This window comes from Taudactylus pleione, unplaced genomic scaffold (assembly GCF_031769625.1).
Source record: "Taudactylus pleione unplaced genomic scaffold, aTauple2 ptg000200l, whole genome shotgun sequence".
In the NCBI taxonomy this organism is placed as follows: domain Eukaryota; kingdom Metazoa; phylum Chordata; class Amphibia; order Anura; family Myobatrachidae; genus Taudactylus; species Taudactylus pleione.
The window spans coordinates 115,263-133,049 of NW_028284602.1; the positions used below are offsets into that span (position 1 = coordinate 115,263).

The window sequence follows — 17,787 nt, forward strand, 5'->3', positions numbered from 1 at the left end:
CCATCTAGGTGGTTTGGAAAACATGACCTGTGAGTATGAGAGAACCTGGTAGAGGACGGATTAGTGAGTGGAGGCCATGACGGCCGCAGGTGACTGCGCCAGCTTGGGCTGCGGCTGTTTCTGGTTTTGGAAAGGAAGCCAGGACAGGTTACGGTGGGGTGTGGCATGATACATGTGACCGTCTGGGTTCTATTGTGGTGGCGGGGGAGGGGAGGCGTATGACGGGGTTATATACTTACTGGGAAGCACAATACCGTGATGTATGGCTCTGGCTTTCATTAGGGGAAAAGTCTGTGTAATCTTTCCCTATTTGGGGGGGGGGGGGCTTCAACCTGCTGAAAATGTAGGGTTTCTATCCAATAAACATAACAGCATGTGGAAAAAAGCTTCTGTCCTTCTTCTTGTTGGTGTTCAATTCCCAATCCAATAGGTGAAGTATGTAGAGATGTAATAAGTGCATGTATGTAACACGAGCAGTCGTGTCTCTGCCTCACATGACATTCATTGAGACCAGTTCACCCTGAATCGCTGCGTTCGGGGGGGCTTCACATACCACCAAATATAGCTGAGGGTGTCTATAATGTTTCCTGATCGTATGGAAACCATGGAACCGGGCCGCTAGCCTGCTCACTGGTGACGTAAGAATAATACAGCGCCGGGTGCTGCATATCTGTTATTGGTACTATGGCGTGTTATACGGTCAGCGCTGTATGCGTGCAGGTACCCCGCGTCTCAGCATGATCGCTAACCGGTCATACCTAATGGTATTGAACCACACTGGCCATGCAGTAACCGGAGAGGGGTGACACTTGCGTGTTTGGCTTTTTATTATTTTTTTTTGTGAGAACTTTGATATTTATTTTATGTTTGTAATTGTAATACTCAGCATGGAAAGCCGCCCGTCCTGGGTGCTTCCGGGAGAACGATTCCTGCGCCCTCGCCCTGTACACAAACCTTCTGTTCACTCTGCGTAACTTGTGTCATTGCCCACAGTGGGCAGCAGCGTTAACACTCAGTAAAATGCAATGCACTCCTACGGGGCACTTATTTTATATTACGCGCCAACATATTACATAGCTCAGTACATTATGGGGTCCTGAAACAAATAACATACAACCGCATGACTTCACGTACGCATTTGGCTCTAAGCTTCTCACCTTTTCTTTATAGGAGTTGACCCCTAGAATATATGTGACGGAGCTGGCTGGTGTGCCGTGTAGTGTCTGTCGCTATGTGTGTATTAGCTGAAGCTACATGTAATCTGTATCAGGAGGATAACCCTATACCTGATACCAGGTAAGGGTCACCTGAGGACCATTGCCATATACCCCCCATATGCCAGTCAGGGGCAGAACCTGGGACCGTTACCATGTAAAGCGCACACAGCTGTGTTATAATATTACTATTATTATACCACATTGTCGCTTACACAACTCGCCGTGTTTATCCTAATTTAGTATCCGCTAATCACTGGCTCTTAGTTATTCTCAGATCCTTTGTTTTCCCCTAAGTAATGTCCTCTTTAAGGGTCCCTGGAGTTTGGGTTTTTTTTGGGGGGGGGCTCTGGCTGTCAGCAGACTGATTTAATGTAGGTATAGGAGGAAATTCTTCATGTGATCATTGATTCTATAATGCTGCAGCCATTTTGTTAGAGATCAAAGGGCATTAAATGCTCAACTCTAGTCTCCAGCAAAATGGCTTCTGCAAATAGACTTAGGGATTAGAGTTGGCGTTAATGAGGTAACCTTTGTACTAAACACTGAGAACAATGTAAAGCAGCAGATGACGGTTGGGGATAGACAGACGTAATATGGGATAGATCACGTTACTCCTGGAGTGTCACCTAACTGAGATTAATGTCTGTGTGAGACTGCTTACCTTGGTGTGAAGCATGAATGTATAATATGTAAAATCATAATGTATTAATGGTAAATTCATTTTTCTTATCCTTTAAAATTGTCAACCATGTAAAATACCCTATATATAATTAATAAAATGCCCTGTGTGTGTATGTGTGTGTGTGTGTGTGTGTATATATATATATATATATATATATATATATATATATATTATTACATTGGGGATTTTCTTTGGCAGCTTTTGCATTTGGTTTAAGCAGATTTTTTGTTGTTGTTCTTTAATTCCTTTATAAAATGAATTTTCAGTATAACTCCTGATCTTTCAGCAATGTAACCGGTCACCTTTGAATAGTTACATTGAGTTAAGCAGAAAATTATAAATTGAATGACATGTAAGACAGAATAGGGATAATTAGTTATTTTCTGGTGGGTCACACGGGGCAATGCATGAAACATGTAGCACTTTATACTAACGCAGAACTATGTGGGTAACGCCACCCATGGCACGGAGTCTGGCGCCATTTCTGCCTGACCCATCGCGCAGTCCGTCTCTAATGGTGCGTATACCCTAGGCAATATTTTGCATGATTTGCCCGATTTCGACGCATCGGAACGACAAATCGTGTAAAATATATCCAAACGGCGAGTGGCCACTCACGATATCGATGCGCGTCCTCGCTGGTCGTACATCGCATCTTTGGCTAATCTTGCCTACAGCAGGCAAGATTTATCAATCTCGTTAACAAGATTAAGGTCGTTTGTCAGATTGGACAACATATCATTTGTCTGGGGGGGTGCAGGGGAGCTGCCCGGGGGAGTTAGAGGGAAATCGTTGCTGAAATCGCATCTTTTGCGAGTGGTCTAGTGTGTACGCGCCTTAAGTTATTCATAAGTCCTTTAGTCATCAGATAAACTGCGCTTTCTTCGGCCTCACATCCCGGCTCTTCTCATAGGAAGCCTGAAAGTCATTTGAAGTAAAGTAACAGTCAGCATCACGCTGATACATTTCTGATACACTTACCTAGACGTAGCATTGCGCTTTGTCACAGCAATCCGCCTACATTTCCAGGGCACAGTGACAAATACTGAGCACGATATTCACAGTATGGGGACAGCTCACCTCTCTGGGGCGTCGTATAATAATTATTCCCCCATCCAGTATATGTACAGGTGTATCTGCTGAATATAACACAGGTGAGAGATCAAGTTCACGGCTATTGTCCAAATTGTAATAAATAGATCAGAGGCTTCCGTCATGCAGTAGTCTTGTCTGTACTTGTAGTATTGTTGTGCGCTTGTTGCTGTGGTGGTTAGACTAGCGGAGAGTTTCCCACCCCAATGGGTATAAGTCAGTAGGACACCAGTCTGTGGAAGCTGGGCTAATCTAGTACCAGGGCAGAGTTGAGTATATGTCAGGTGTGTTTATACTGCCAGTTATTATCTCAGGATGTGTCAATTGTGTCCCTATATAACCTGGTTTCCATGGATTATACCTGCAGTTTGGGAGCTTCAAATAATGTGTGTAAAATGGCCTCAGTCCGGTCCCATTTGTCTCTGACCTGAATAGTATTTTGGTTCTTCTTAGTCCTGTCCCCCTAGTCCCTGACCTGAATAGTATTTTGGTTCTTCTTAGTCCGGTCCCCCTAGTCTCTGACCTGGATAGTATTTTGGTTCTTCTTAGTCTGGTCCCCCTAGTCTCTGACCTGAATAGTATTTTGGTGGTTCTTAGTCTGGTCTCCCCCTAGTTTCTGACCTGAATAGTATTTTGGTTCTTCTTAGTCTGGTCCCCCTTGTTTCTGACCTGAATAGTATTTTGGTTCTTCTTAGTCTGGTCCCCCTAGTCTCTGACCTGAATAGTATTTTGGTTCTTCTTAGTCTGGTCTCCCCCTAGTTTCTGACCTGAATAGTATTTTGGTTCTTCTTAGTCTTTCTGACCTGAATAGTATTTTGGTTCTTCTTAGTCCGGTCCCCCTAGTCTCTAACCTGAATAGTATTTTGGTGGTTCTTAGTCTGGTCCCCCTAGTTTCTGACCTGAATAGTATTTTGGTTCTTCTTAGTCTGGTCCCCCTAGTCTCTGACCTGAATAGTATTTTGGTTCTTCTTAGTCTGGTCTCCCCCTAGTTTCTGACCTGAATAGTATTTTGGTTCTTCTTAGTCTGGTCCCCCTTGTTTCTGACCTGAATAGTATTTTGGTTCTTCTTAGTCCGGTCCCCCTAGTCTCTGACCCGAATAGTATTTTGGTTCTCCTTAGTCCGGTCCCCCTAGTCTCTGACCCGAATAGTATTTTGGTTCTTCTCAGTCCGGTCCCCCTTTGTCTCTGACCTGAATAGTATTTTGGTTCTTCTCAGTCCGGTCCCCCTTTGTCTCTGACCTGAATAGTATTTTGGTTCTTCTCAGTCCGGTCCCCCTTTGTAGTGCCCCCAGACTGGTCCTAGCCCCAGCCAAGTACTTGCCTTTACTTGCTGGCCGCTCGCGCTCATACTCCCGTCTAACTAGATCCAGCAGACGCGCGGGGCAGGCTCCTCACGTCGCGGGTGACGTCATGACGAACATCCGCGCACTGCATCACTGGGAACTCTTGCCTCTGAAGCGATCGGAGGCTTCTTTAGCCTCCGGTCACTTCAGAGGCCAGCGTTCCATAGCAGGGGTCGGGGGTAGGTGGGGAAAGTGCAGGGCAGTAGGCTGGGCAGTAGGCTGTTTCTGCCGGGCGATGTGCCCGCAGAAAGCAGCCTGGGGAGAACACTGCATATAATTAGTGGTAACGGGCTGCTGTAACACGGGTGACCCCCGAGGTGCATTAAGCAGTTTTGCCTGTTTTTCGTCCTTCGGACACTTCTGAGCTGAAGTTGCTCAGCTGGAATTTAGTGTACGGTTTCTTTATATTCTTTCCTTTGCACTTTGTAGTATTGTTGCTGGCGGGCGAGTCTGTATTGTTGCTGGCGGGCGAGTCTGTTAGCGTGTGCCTCCGGCAGCGGGAACATTCAGTGATTACACATATCTCTGTATCTGCTTTCTGACAGCCACATAGAAACAATAGCGTCACACATCTAGCTATGCACACTCTTTATTTGGGCAGTGTGCGCTTTTAAACAATGGGACAATATGCAGCTTAAAATAAGTTTTAAACAGAAGTTATTCTCTATGTACAAAACAATTGTCAGTGAAGTAATACTGAAGGGGGGGGGTGGTGAACTATAGGATCTGGGTCATAGCAAGACTGCAGAACTCAGGGGGGTAACAGTGACAGATAATCTTCATTTATATCATTCATATTTAGTATTTCATTTTATTAATAACACGATTGTGGATGTAGCCTACAGAAGTCACCACCGCAGCCTAGGTGCACGGCTACTGGCAGATAGCAGCTTGGTTTCCCAAACTTTATAAGTCTTCCTGTAGTGAGTTACAATCCTGCTCCACGTTACTAAACCTAGGAAGCTTTTGGCAGCCAACGGGCGATATTTAATAATTTTGCCAATGGGCACGAGTGCCGCGGACCCCATTACTTACCGCGCGTGTTTCACCCCAATGCACCAGGATTGGCAGCATAAAGCTGGTTATTCCATGCAAATCTACAGGGCGCGATGAGTTTGGGCACCCAAAAGTCGGACTTTGGGGGTTTCTACTCACCGCCTGAGGAGGGTGCGAGCAAAAATAATGGGCGTCCGCTGCTTTTACTCCCATTGAATTGCTCCTGGTCACTTTAGAGCGGAGCTGCGTCGGGGAAAAGAATTGAACTGTGTCAGCAGCAATACGGAAACCTCACGTAGTAGGCCATCTACCAGGTCATTTATACAAAGGACGGAGGCCGGCAGCGATCCCTGCCTTACCACTGATACTTTTATTCCAGTCTGATATCTTCCATTTCTAACTATCATTTACCTGCACCCGGATCTCTACCTACCTGTATGTGCGATTCCTGCTGTCGGAACACTCTTCTTACGCACCAGAATATATATGTGCATCAGAACTAAATCCCAAATATATTCACATTAATTGCTACCGAGATCATCTTCATAACTTACATCCATTATAAAATGATTCCTATATTTGTCTGTCATGACTGATCATTAGGCTGTGTAATTCCCTTACTGCTCTATCCCCTTACTGCTCTAGCAGCTAAATCCGTCTTAAGTACTGAGCGCGACAAGGAGAATGCTTTTTGAGCGCCCAATAGACGGACTTTTTGCGGATTTCTTTTCGTCACCACAGGGCAGTGCGAGCAGAAATAATGGGTGCCCGATCAGAGCAACAATCAATTGGCTCTGTCGTGCGCCCATTAGTTAGTTACAACCGCGCTAAAAACTATTTAATTCTTCCCTAAGACAGAAGAGGTTATAGCAGAGGTTCCCAAAATCTACCATTACAGTCCACATTTTAAGGATATCATGCTTGAGCACAGGTGACTTAATTAGTACCTCAGTCACTTTGATTTAACCGTCTGGATTGAGGCATGAATATCCTTAAAACCTGGACTGTAATGGCGGAGTTTAGGAACCTCTGGGCTATAGGTTAAATAAATATTGTGCAGTATATTCCCAGACGTTGATGAAGAGAAAGCACATCCTTATTATACATGGCTTTTCCTGCTCTGACGTTCTCTATAGGTAATGGCCCCTATACGGTATACTTGTGCATGACCTGCACCGCGTATATCGTCTGTATTGTCACCTCATTGTACAGTCAGGTGCATAAATATTGGGACATTGACAGAATTTTCATATTTTGGCCTCTAGTCACCACCACAATGGCTTTGAAATGAAACAAACAAGATGTGATTTACCTGCAGACGTTCAGATTTAATTTGAGGGTAATTACATCCAAATCAGGTGAACGGTGTAGGAATTACAACGGTTTCTATATGTGCCTCCCACTTTTTAAGGGGCCAAAAGTAATGGGACAAACTAATCAATCCTAAATCTAACTTTCACTTTATAATACTTTGTTGCAAATCCTTTGCAGGCAATTACAGCCTGAAGTCTGGAACGCATAGACATCACCAGACGCTGGGTTTCATCCCTGGTGATGCTCTGCCAGGCCTCTACTGCAAATGTCTTCAGTTCCTGCTTGTTCTTGGGGCATTTTCCCTTCAGTTTTGTCTTCATCAAGTGAAATGCATGCTCAATCTGATTCAGGTCAGGGGATTGACTTGGCCATTGCATAACATTCCACTTTTTAGCCTTAAAAAACTCTTTGGTTGCTTTTGCAGTATGCTTCGGGTCATTGTCCATCTGCACTGTGAAGCGCCGTCCAATGAGTTCTGAAGCATTTGACTGAATATGAGCATATAATATTGCCCAAAACACTTCAGAATTCATTCTCCTGCTTTTGTCAGCAGTCACATCATCAATAAATACAAGGGAACCAGTTCCATTGGCAGCCATACATGCCCATGCCATGACACTACCACCACCATGCTTCACTGATGAGGTGGTATGTTTTGTATCATGAGCAGTTCCTTTCCTTCTCCATACTCTTCTCTACCCATCACTCTGGTACAAGTTGATCTTTGTCTCATCTGTCCATAGGATGTTGTTCCAGAACTGTAATGGCTTTTTTAGATGTTGTTTGGCAAACTCTAATCTGGTCTTCCTGTTTTTGAGTCTCACCAATGGTTTGCATCTTGTAGTGAACCCTCTATATTCACTCTTGTGAAGTCTTCTCTTGATTGTTGACTTTGACACATATACATCTACCTCCTGGAGAGTGTTCTTGATTTGGCCAACTGTTGTGAAGGGGTTTTTCTTCACCAGGGATATAATTATTCTGTCATCCACCACAGTTGTTTTCCGTGGTCTTCCGAGTCTTTTTGTGTTTTGCTGAGCTCCCCCGGTGCGTTCTTTCTTTTTAAGAATGTTCCAAACAGTTGATTTGGCCACACCTAATGTTTTTGCTATCTCTCTGATGGGTTTGTTTTGATTTTTCAGCCTAATGATGGCTTGCTTCACTGATAGTGACATCTCTTTGGATCTCATATTGAGAGTCGACAGCAACTGATTCCAAATGCAAATGTCACACCTAGAATCAACTCCAGACCTTTTACCTGCTTAATTGATAATGAAATAACGAGGGAATAGCCCACACCTGTCCATGCAATAGCTTTTGAGTTGATCGTCCCATTACTTTTGGCCCCTTAAAAAGTGGGAGGCACATATAGAAACCATTGTAATTCCTACACCGTTCACCTGATTTGGATGTAATTACCCTCAAATTAAATGTGAAAGTCTGCAGGTAAATCACATCTTGTTTGTTTCATTTCAAAGCCATTGTGGTGGTGAATAGAGGCCAAAATAGGAAAATTCTGTCACTGTCCCAATATTTATGCACCTGACCGTATGCTCTCTTTGCTACATTTTTTTGATAAATTGACATTGTATTGCTGAGTGCAATGAGCAGGGTCCACCATAAGTCTCTCAGATATTGCGGTACCCAGGTGTAAATAACCAGGAGCCCCCCAGGTAACCCCGGTCAGTATAGACAATGCTAAAGGTGCCCATCCACTAGGAGACATGAAAACCACTGCACCATTATGACATTGTAATCGTGCAGTCGTTTGTCAGTCAGTGATGCCTGTAATGAACAAGATGTCGTTCAGTGCAGGCTCATCAATCATCTGCAGACATGCTCAACCTGGCGGCGTTATGACCAGCATGTTTGCACGATGATAGATGTCTAAACGACCAGCGGGCGCGCGCATCGCTTTTAGACATTTTTGCAAACTATTTGTGAACGATTTAACTATCTTTATCGTTCAATCGCTCAACTTAATCGTCTACTGGGTGGGAACCTTAAGACTTGGATCTATTGGCCACAGAACAGCTGCCCGTATGTGCGGTCACACTCCAGACCTCATTCTCCTACGTGTTTGTGGATATCGCACAAGGTGTCTCTTCATGCGGGGTCGTCCTCTGTTGCAGGTTTAGCGGTCGCCCTCTTATTGTCTCCATCCAGTAATCGGTGATCGGATCGTTCCACGTTCTCTTTGTTTAGATGGCGAAACGCTTCGGTGACAATGTACAGGTCAGAACAAGGCACAGACTATCTTGTAGTTCTGCGGAAGTGAGGAAGCCGCTCTCGTGTAAAAAGAGGAAGACACTGTGTAGTGATGTGTGTGTGTGTGTGTGTGTTTATGTAGTGATGTGTGTGTGTGTTTATGTAGTGATGTGTGTGTGTGTGTGTGTTTATGTAGTGATGTGTGTGTGTGTTTATGTAGTGATGTGTGTGTGTGTTTATGTAGTGATGTGTGTGTGTGTTTATGTAGTGATGTGTGTGTGTGTTTATGTAGTGATGTGTGTGTGTGTTTATGTAGTGATGTGTGTGTGTGTGTTTATGTAGTGATGTGTGTGTGTGTTTATGTAGTGATGTGTGTGTGTGTGTTTATGTAGTGATGTGTGTGTGTGTGTGTTTATGTAGTGATGTGTGTGTGTGTGTGTTTATGTAGTGATGTGTGTGTGTGTGTGTTTATGTAGTGATGTGTGTGTGTGTGTTTATGTAGTGATGTGTGTGTGTGTTTATGTAGTGATGTGTGTGTGTTTATGTAGTGGTGTGTGTGTGTGTTTATGTAGTGATGTGTGTGTTTGTGTAGTGGTGTGTGTGTGTGTGTGTTTATGTAGTGATGTGTGTGGGTGTAGTGATGTGTGTGTGTTTGTGTAGTGGTGTGTGTGTGTGTGTGTTTATGTAGTGATGTGTGTGTGTTTATGTAGTGATGTGTGTGTGTTTATGTAGTGATGTGTGTGTGTGTGTTTATGTAGTGATGTGTGTGTGTGTTTATGTAGTGATGTGTGTGTGTTTATGTAGTGATGTGTGTGTGTTTATGTAGTGATGTGTGTGTGTGTTTATGTAGTGATGTGTGTGTGTGTTTATGTAGTGGTGTGTGTGTGTGTTTATGTAGTGATGTGTGTGTTTGTGTAGTGGTGTGTGTGTGTGTGTGTTTATGTAGTGATGTGTGTGGGTGTAGTGATGTGTGTGTGTTTGTGTAGTGGTGTGTGTGTGTGTGTGTGTGTTTTGTTTTTTTCTACTACCCAAGTGCCGGAATAAACCAGAAATGTTATTAACAATAAATAAGGTCCCTTATATCCAAGCAACAAAATCCATATAGTAAGAGCATGCGCTTGGGCCACGGTGGATCCAGTGACACCCCCCCCTCCCCCCCTCACCGACGTGGTTGCGTTGCGGAACTATTTTTTTGCGTTCTGCGCCATTAGCCTGCGCAGCAGTCCAGCATGGACGTATTACTAAGGCATATTGTAGCCTCTGTCGTTGTGCTGTATATAAAGAAGGGGGCGTGATATCATTATCAGCGGCTAGTCGTAGGATATCTGGATTGCCATGCAGTATGGGACGTGTGAGAGGTGATAGACTACAAATCCTTAGAGGGGTATAGTATAACAGCTGAGGGCGGCTTATTGCCCTGCTCTAGGGGAATAGGGGCATTGTGGGAAGGGGCCATGTTAGCATCTGACCAATCAGACGAGTGTCCAGGGCGCACGTTAACATGAAGCGGTTTTCAAAGTGAGCGTAGAGATGGAAATAAATGGAGCTTTTATTTTTTTTTTTTTTTGACCCCCTGATGTTTTTTCCTAAAATGCTCCTGAGATCACCAGTCGCAGCTTCCTGACTGTGGCACAGCTCAGCCGCCCCGTCTGCCAGGATACGGACATAATTGTATGACTGGGACTAATAGAGTACACTGACAGGGAGCATGCCATACAGACAACTGATGGAGAGGTCAGACAATAACCAGCTGTATAGCATGGCCGGCAGCCAGGGATTCTGGGTAACAGGACACACGGCACACCAGGACATTCCTGTCACATGGCCTGGGGCAGTTTGCTGCATGGTTAATCATTTTTATTTTCTTTACAATATTGATTATTCGGAGGAATCCTCTTTAAGAGTTTATTATTAAATAAACTTTTACAACTATTATACTGAACGTAACACCTGATACTCGGTAGAGGATATTCTGTGGGTGAAAGGCTTCCAGGAAAAGCTAATGACACATTATGCAGTCTCAGTGTCTGGGCGATGTGGACACCTAGTCCCCCCAGAGTCTCATTACTGTGTGTGCAGGTGCCGGCCTGTTGTTGGGATCAGTATGGCTCCCCCAGCAGGCATCCATAGCCTGTATGCTCTCCTCTCCTAACCACAGCCTGTGTACCCAATCCTAATGGATGTGACCCGTACACACGGCTCCATTACCGGAGGGTCACTACTATCCTGGAGTCTCCTATGTGTCCCTGTGCACGGGAAAGTGAGGAATACAGGGGATACTTTGGGGTCACTCGTGTCTATGAAAGGCCCCATGCACACTGCGATTTATGACCTTTTAGACGCTGTTAGCTGCAGATTGCATCCTAGGTGGGGACACATTGATTCTGTTCCTCATCTGGTGGGAGCTGCATATCATGTAGTTATACATTCCACTCCCACCCAGTGACTGCTGCTGGCTACTTCCTGACACATTAAAGTCAAGTCAGTGCTGGGATTAGATTTGGGTAGGGTATCCAGACCGGTCACAATGGCAATGGTCGATATACCGATGGATTTTGGTAAGCATGCCAACCCCAATCCTAACCCTATCCGCCCCCCCCCCCCTCCCGCGGCCTCACCCTGTCCGCCCCCCCCCCTCCCGCGGCCTCACCCTGTCCGCCTCACCCTAACCGCCCCCCCCTCCCGCGGCCTCACCCTAACCGTCCCCCCATCCCGTGGCCGCACCCTAACCATCCCACTTCGGCAGCCTAACACTTGCCGTCCCCTCCCATGGCCTAACCCTAATACTTGCCGTTGTAACCGTCGGGATCCTGGATTTACGCTGCTCTGACTGCGTCCGATAGCGGTGGGAAGCCCCTCTGTGTACGAGCTGTCATTTGTATCTCCTGTGTTAGTTGTATGAGGACTCTCTCTTTACCTTTGACCACGTATTGCCCATTTGTTTCGGTTGCATCTCTGTATAATCGCGTCATGCACGTGACCGTCTGATGAAAACCAGAAATGTGTACTTTGCGCAAATTACCATTTCTATGTGACACAGCTGGCGGGTCGTCTCAGTGCGATGTAGGACCAATCATTTGCCCATTATCCATCGTTTTGGGCGTCTATATATGGTGACGTTGGTAGATTGCCACCCACACTCCTGCTGATTGTACCCTGCTGTGGTGGTTAGGTAATAGCGTGTGTAGTGGGAAGGAGACGCAGGGTGAGGTATTTTCATTACTGCTTTTAATTAGTCACAAACAAAGACCAGGATAAGCGGCAGCACAACCTTTGTACACTCTGTAATCCTCCGATGTAATAAGTCTGAGATTACCATTCTAAGCCTGCACTGATAAATATATCTTATATTGCACAAATGTATCATTATTACTGTTTATAATCCTCCATGTTGTCACGGCAGCATTATGCGTCTCTATTGCACGGCCCGTTACATTCGCGTTTTCACGCTTCCGATTTCCTACACTTTCAATGTCGTATTAGTTTTTTATTTTGCACATTTGAGTTATGCAGCATGGTATAGTGTGGAAATTGATCTTTATTTTGTATGTATTTTTCTTTCAGGGCAGAAAAAGATGATCAGAGAGCACAGGAGGATGTACAGAGCCCTCCTAACCAACAGTAAATCTACTCGTTCGTTTGTGAATATACATTTATGTGAGCGTGTTACCTGCCGATTGTTGCCAGCCCGCTTAGCGATAGTCGCAGTTCTATACCGCGTGCTCCTGATTACTGGGCTGGGTCCAAATGCTGCTTTATACATTTATTTTATTACTAGTCGTTATATATTTTATATATCGCACACATTCTTCATGGCTTTTTAGAGAATGTTTGGCCATTCACATCCATCCTTGCCCCGGTGGAGCTTACAATCTATATTCCCTACCATATGCACATACACACTAGGGCTACATTTTTATTTTTTTTATTGGGAGCCATTTAACCTACCAGTATATTTTTGGATTGTGGGAGGGAGCCGGAGTACCTGGGAGAAACCCACACAAGTACAGGGAGAATATACAAACTCCACACACACAGAATCATGGTGGGAGTCAAACCCAAGACCTCAGTGCGGCGAGGCAGTAATGCTAGCCATTACCCCAGTCACACAGAGAGGACACGGGCAGGCTGGGACAGTAGATTGCAGATGACTGGTATGTCTGTAAGTGCATCCCTGACACACAATTCTGACGTTGGCAAATCATTTTATTTGTGCAAAACACTAATGGCGCCAAAACTGAAAGGAAAGCTGTGTTCCTGCATACAATTTCTTACAGGAAACCTACGCAATCCACCTGACGTAGGACATTGCATGGCAGATAAAAATGAATCTGCCGATGGGACAGGGACACAGGGACAATGCTTTGAAAAAATACCCTTAAAGGTTCAGGTTCATTTAGCCAAAACTCTGCCGTGAGCTATTCAGTTAGTGCCGCTATCCCGCGCAGTAATCCCCAGGAGGTGCGCTTAATGCGGAAATTTACTCGCAGCCTCAGGCAGTACAGAAAAGGAACATTAAATGCACCCTCTGGGGCTTACCGCTCTGGGTAATCCATGGATTCTGGCACTTAACCCAGAATCTATGGCTTAACGCGCGTTAGTTGCGGGTTGTTTACCGCCTAAAAATTCAATAGCTCCGGGCATTAAACCCGGAGCTTTATCCAGGCGGTAAGCATCGGGGCTAAATGGATCTGATCCAAATTGGAGCCCATGGGGCTGATCTGTTCTGCGCACATGTCTTACGTGGGTTCACACTGTACATGCTACCGTGCTGAGTGCGCAGAATTACGGGTGCTACCGGGTCCAGCGCAGCTCCGTTAAATCTGCAGGTGCAGCTGACTGAGCGTAACTGGGTGGTATCGGGGTGTTCGCATTTAGGTACAGGCCAGGGACGCCGTATTGCGAGATTTGCGGGCTCCACAGCGTTGTGTGTATGTGATTACACCAGATTTCAGGCGGCTCTATTACATGAAGGATAGGACAGCTGCAAGTGCGCACGGATAGGGGCAATCCGGACGCAGAGGTCTGTGTACAGGAAAATATCCGCACATATTAGCGTACTCGCACTTTAGGTGTGATTGTGGCCAATTTGTGGTGTTCTACCCCCACCGGCCCCTGTTTTACATTTCTCGCTGTCTGGTAAACTGTGATGAGCCTGTGATTATGTCTTCTGCGCTGTCTGGTAAACTGTGATCAGCCTGTGATTATGTCTTCTGCTATGTCTGGTGACTGGCACAGTGTGAGGGCTCTAGTGTATTAGTGCTGGCTTGTGAAGTTGGGTACAGGATCACGGCGGTCAGAATGCAGGTAAGTACCCTATCCTTCCCCCTAACCCACCTTTCCCGCAGCCAAACCTAAACATAACGCTAATACTTACCGCTGGGATGCCGACTACCTCCCGGTATGTGGGGGTGGGGGCAGGTCGGTATATTTAGTAATTGGCACAATGTGTGGGCACTGGATTATGATGGCAGTGTCACAGTGCGGGGCAATGATATAGTGCTGGTATGTAGGGGGCTGGCAGGTGGTATAGTCACAGGCACAGTGTGCGGGCACTGGTTTATGTTGGCAGTGTCATAGTGCGGGGGCAATGATATAATAGTGCTGGTATGTAGGGGGCTGGCAGGTGGTATAGTCACAGGCAGAGTGTGCAGGCACTGGTTTATGATGGCAGTGTCACAATATGAGGGCACTGTTATAATGGTGCTGGTATGTAGGGGGATGGCAGGTGGTATAGTCACTGGCACAGTGTGCGGGCACTAGTTTATGATGGCAGTGTCACAGTGCGGGGCACTGATATAATAGTGCTGGTATGTAGGGGGCTGGCAGGTGGTATAGTCACAGGCACAGTGTGCGGGCACTGGTTTATGATGGCAGTGTTACAGTAAAGGGGCAATTATATAATAGTGCTGGTATGTACGGGGCTGGCAGGTGGTATAGTCACTGGCACAGTGTGCAGGCACTGGTTTATGATGGCAGTGTCACAATATGAGGGCACTGTTATAATGGTACTGGTATGTAGTGGGCTGGCAGGTGGTATAGTCACTGGCAGTGTGTGCGGGCACTGGTTTATAGTGGCAGTGTCACAATGTGAGGGCGATGATATAATGCTGTGGTTGGCATACCCCTAATGTATGTTGTTGAATGCATCTCAGGGTTATATTACCTATGTGAGATTGGTTGATCCCTACTTTCCGCTCTGTCTCCCTGGTCCATGCCAGGTGTATATGATATTACGTTGCTTCTGTGTGCATGGCACAGCTGTCAGACAAGTGTAGAGTCCTCATGTTGGTATCTTATGAGTTACCCATGTAGAGCATTCTATCATGTGGGCAGGAACAGGGCGCCAGCTGCCGTCTTCTCCGTAGTGACTGGCGTCATTTAAACTCCCTTGTTGCCGTGACAACATGACTCGGTCACCAGAGAGAGAGGAATGCGAGCTCCGGTCTAATGAAAGTCCCGATCCGCGGTCGCAGACGGGATACCTGAGCCGTCTCTCGGGGCTGGGGGTGAAGTTTACCTTTCCTTATGCAACTGTTAATTATTATTAGTAAGATGACAGCGGCTGGCAGGGAAATCGCATGTTTGTCCTTTATGCTGGGATTACACTTTCCTCATTCTGCTCGGTTACTTTTACTTTGTCATAGAAATATCGGCCGTGGTTATTGTACGCATTCAGACCTAGGCGCTACAGGAGGGAGGTCTACATAGCAGTCGTGTGAGGCCATCTGCAAGAGAATAAGTTATTCTCTTATCATAGCATAAACTCCTAAAATTAAGGGGGGGGGGAGAGAGTCACAACCACCTACCTTGCGTCACAACCACCTCCTTTGCGTCACAACCACCTCCTTTGCGTCACAACCACCTCCTTTGCGTCACAACCACCTCCTTTGCGTCACAACCACCTACCTTGCGTCACAACCACCTCTTTTGCGCATTGTGGAGGTCTTTAAGATAAAAAACCTGGAGAACAATCTTACGGTATTTCCCAGTGTCCAGTTATTTCAATATAAATAATAAATGGTAAAGTGTTCTGCCAGTGTAGGCGGCCATTATGTGTGCGGCGTTCGGGATTGTGATGTCCCAGAGTTGTCGCTGGTTCCGCACACAATGGCTGCTTCCAGAGCCGTACGTCCCACTGTAGTGAAGCTTTTATTATGATTCCAGATCTCTAATGAACCGCAGCATCCATAGAATTTATACAGATCTACTAAATGCTAAAGGAGATAATTAGGGAGCCCCCATCCCTCTCTCGCAGAGGTCAGGACCTGGAGTGAAGCGTTTTCTATAAGGGGAGATGTAATCCAGCATTTAGCCGAGTTCTTGTATTGGCTGCACGACATTGGCCTGGCGGCTCGCAGACCTCCCTGACGCCTGTGTGCTCTGCAAGAAACCTCAAAGCCATTATCTGACCTGGTCCAACATGTGTGACCTTATTTTGAGAAATGGGTGGATTAGAACAATGTACCATCCGAGTTGGAGTGCGACAAATCCAGGCTTCCTATGTCCTTGTACGGGCCGCGTATAAAGGCGTTTGTCCTTCTCCGATTGCGGCTTTGTCACTCTGTGCCAGGGGACTGGGATCGGGGTACACAGCGGCAGAGAGCTTCTGTAATGAGCCCTCCGCTCTCACCGCCATCGCCAAGCTGCAAATGATGCCCCACGGTGCCATGTGCTGATCACTGGAGAGAGCAGAGGTTGCTTAGAGGGGAACTGATAACAAACCTGTTCCTTCCTGATGCAGCTGGCCCTGTCGTCATACAGAATCAGTGAGCAGGGACATATGATTTTTCCCTATTGATCTAGGGTAGGGCTTGACAAATTTTTCTAAAATCTAGAAGCCAGGATAAAAGTGTAGGAGCCAGATCACTGTCCTCCCAGAAAAATTACAGGAGTGAGTGAGGAGCACAGCTCTGTGTGTTATACACACTATACTAGTCCACAAATGGTCACAGTTGAATGGATACAGTAACATGGAGGCCCCCCTCACTGCTCTGCACAGCTCCTCTGCTCCACCCCCCAGTAATAACAGACCACATTTCACATAAAACAATGGTGCCAGAATGTACAACAAAACCCCCCTCCCCTCGTGGTCACACCACTATCCCTCTGACGCCGCTCCGCAATCCCTGGCCACGCATAGACCCTACTACCGGAGAGCTCTATGCAGTCAGAGATAGAAGACAGTAGACAGCCGGGACGTACAGGAGGATCAGCGTAGACTGGGACAGACAGCAGGGATCAGGCCAGGATGGAGAGGAGTTGTCCGTGCAGGCTGGGACAGACAGCAGGGATCAGAGCAGGATGGGACGGACAGGAGGAGTCAGCACAGGCCGGGACGGACACAGGCACAGCAGTCACCGCAGGCGACACTCAGCACATGCACTCCTGTGCATGATATGAACACCGCAATACTATAAACACGAATCTCCACCGGAGCTGATGAGGATCTGCTTCCTCCCTCACTGCAAAATCTGGTAGCCAGGCAGCAAAATCTGGTAGCCATGGGGACCTGGCCCATGGGATTTGTCAAGCCCTGATCTAGGGGGTAATAAAGATGGATAATACATGAATGAGGATGGGGGGCTTAATGATAGCTCAGGGGGTGCTTGTTATAATTGTAATAGTGGGGGGGACATGCTGATAGGGGACCATGTGGGAGAGGAGGAAGAGGGAGGTAATAGCATTGAGATAGGGTGATGGTGATGCTGACGGTTGAGTTATAGAGTTAGAGGGAGCATTGGGAATGAGCTTGGAGGGAGATGCTAATTTGGCTCCTAAACTCTATATTATTTGCTGAGCACTGGTCTGTATTACATGTACCTGTAACCTGGATATGTCGGTAGAGGTCAGATCTAATTTCTCTGATGCCGGTCTGCATTCCCCGTGCTTGGGACAAGTCTGAAAAGGCCCCGCATTCCGCACCCCTCCCCGC

General features: G+C 46.3%; 1 protein-coding gene across 1 annotated transcript in view; it reads left to right on the forward strand.

Annotated features, from left to right (window-relative positions):
- SETD2 (SET domain containing 2, histone lysine methyltransferase) overlaps window positions 1-17,787 on the forward strand; it is a 127,069-nt gene that overhangs the window by 3,556 nt on the left and 105,726 nt on the right. Inside the window, exon 2 of the mRNA XM_088477193.1 lies at window positions 12,417-12,473. Coding sequence (XP_088333319.1) covers window positions 12,417-12,473 — 57 coding nt within the window. The remainder of the gene's footprint in view (window positions 1-12,416; window positions 12,474-17,787) is intronic.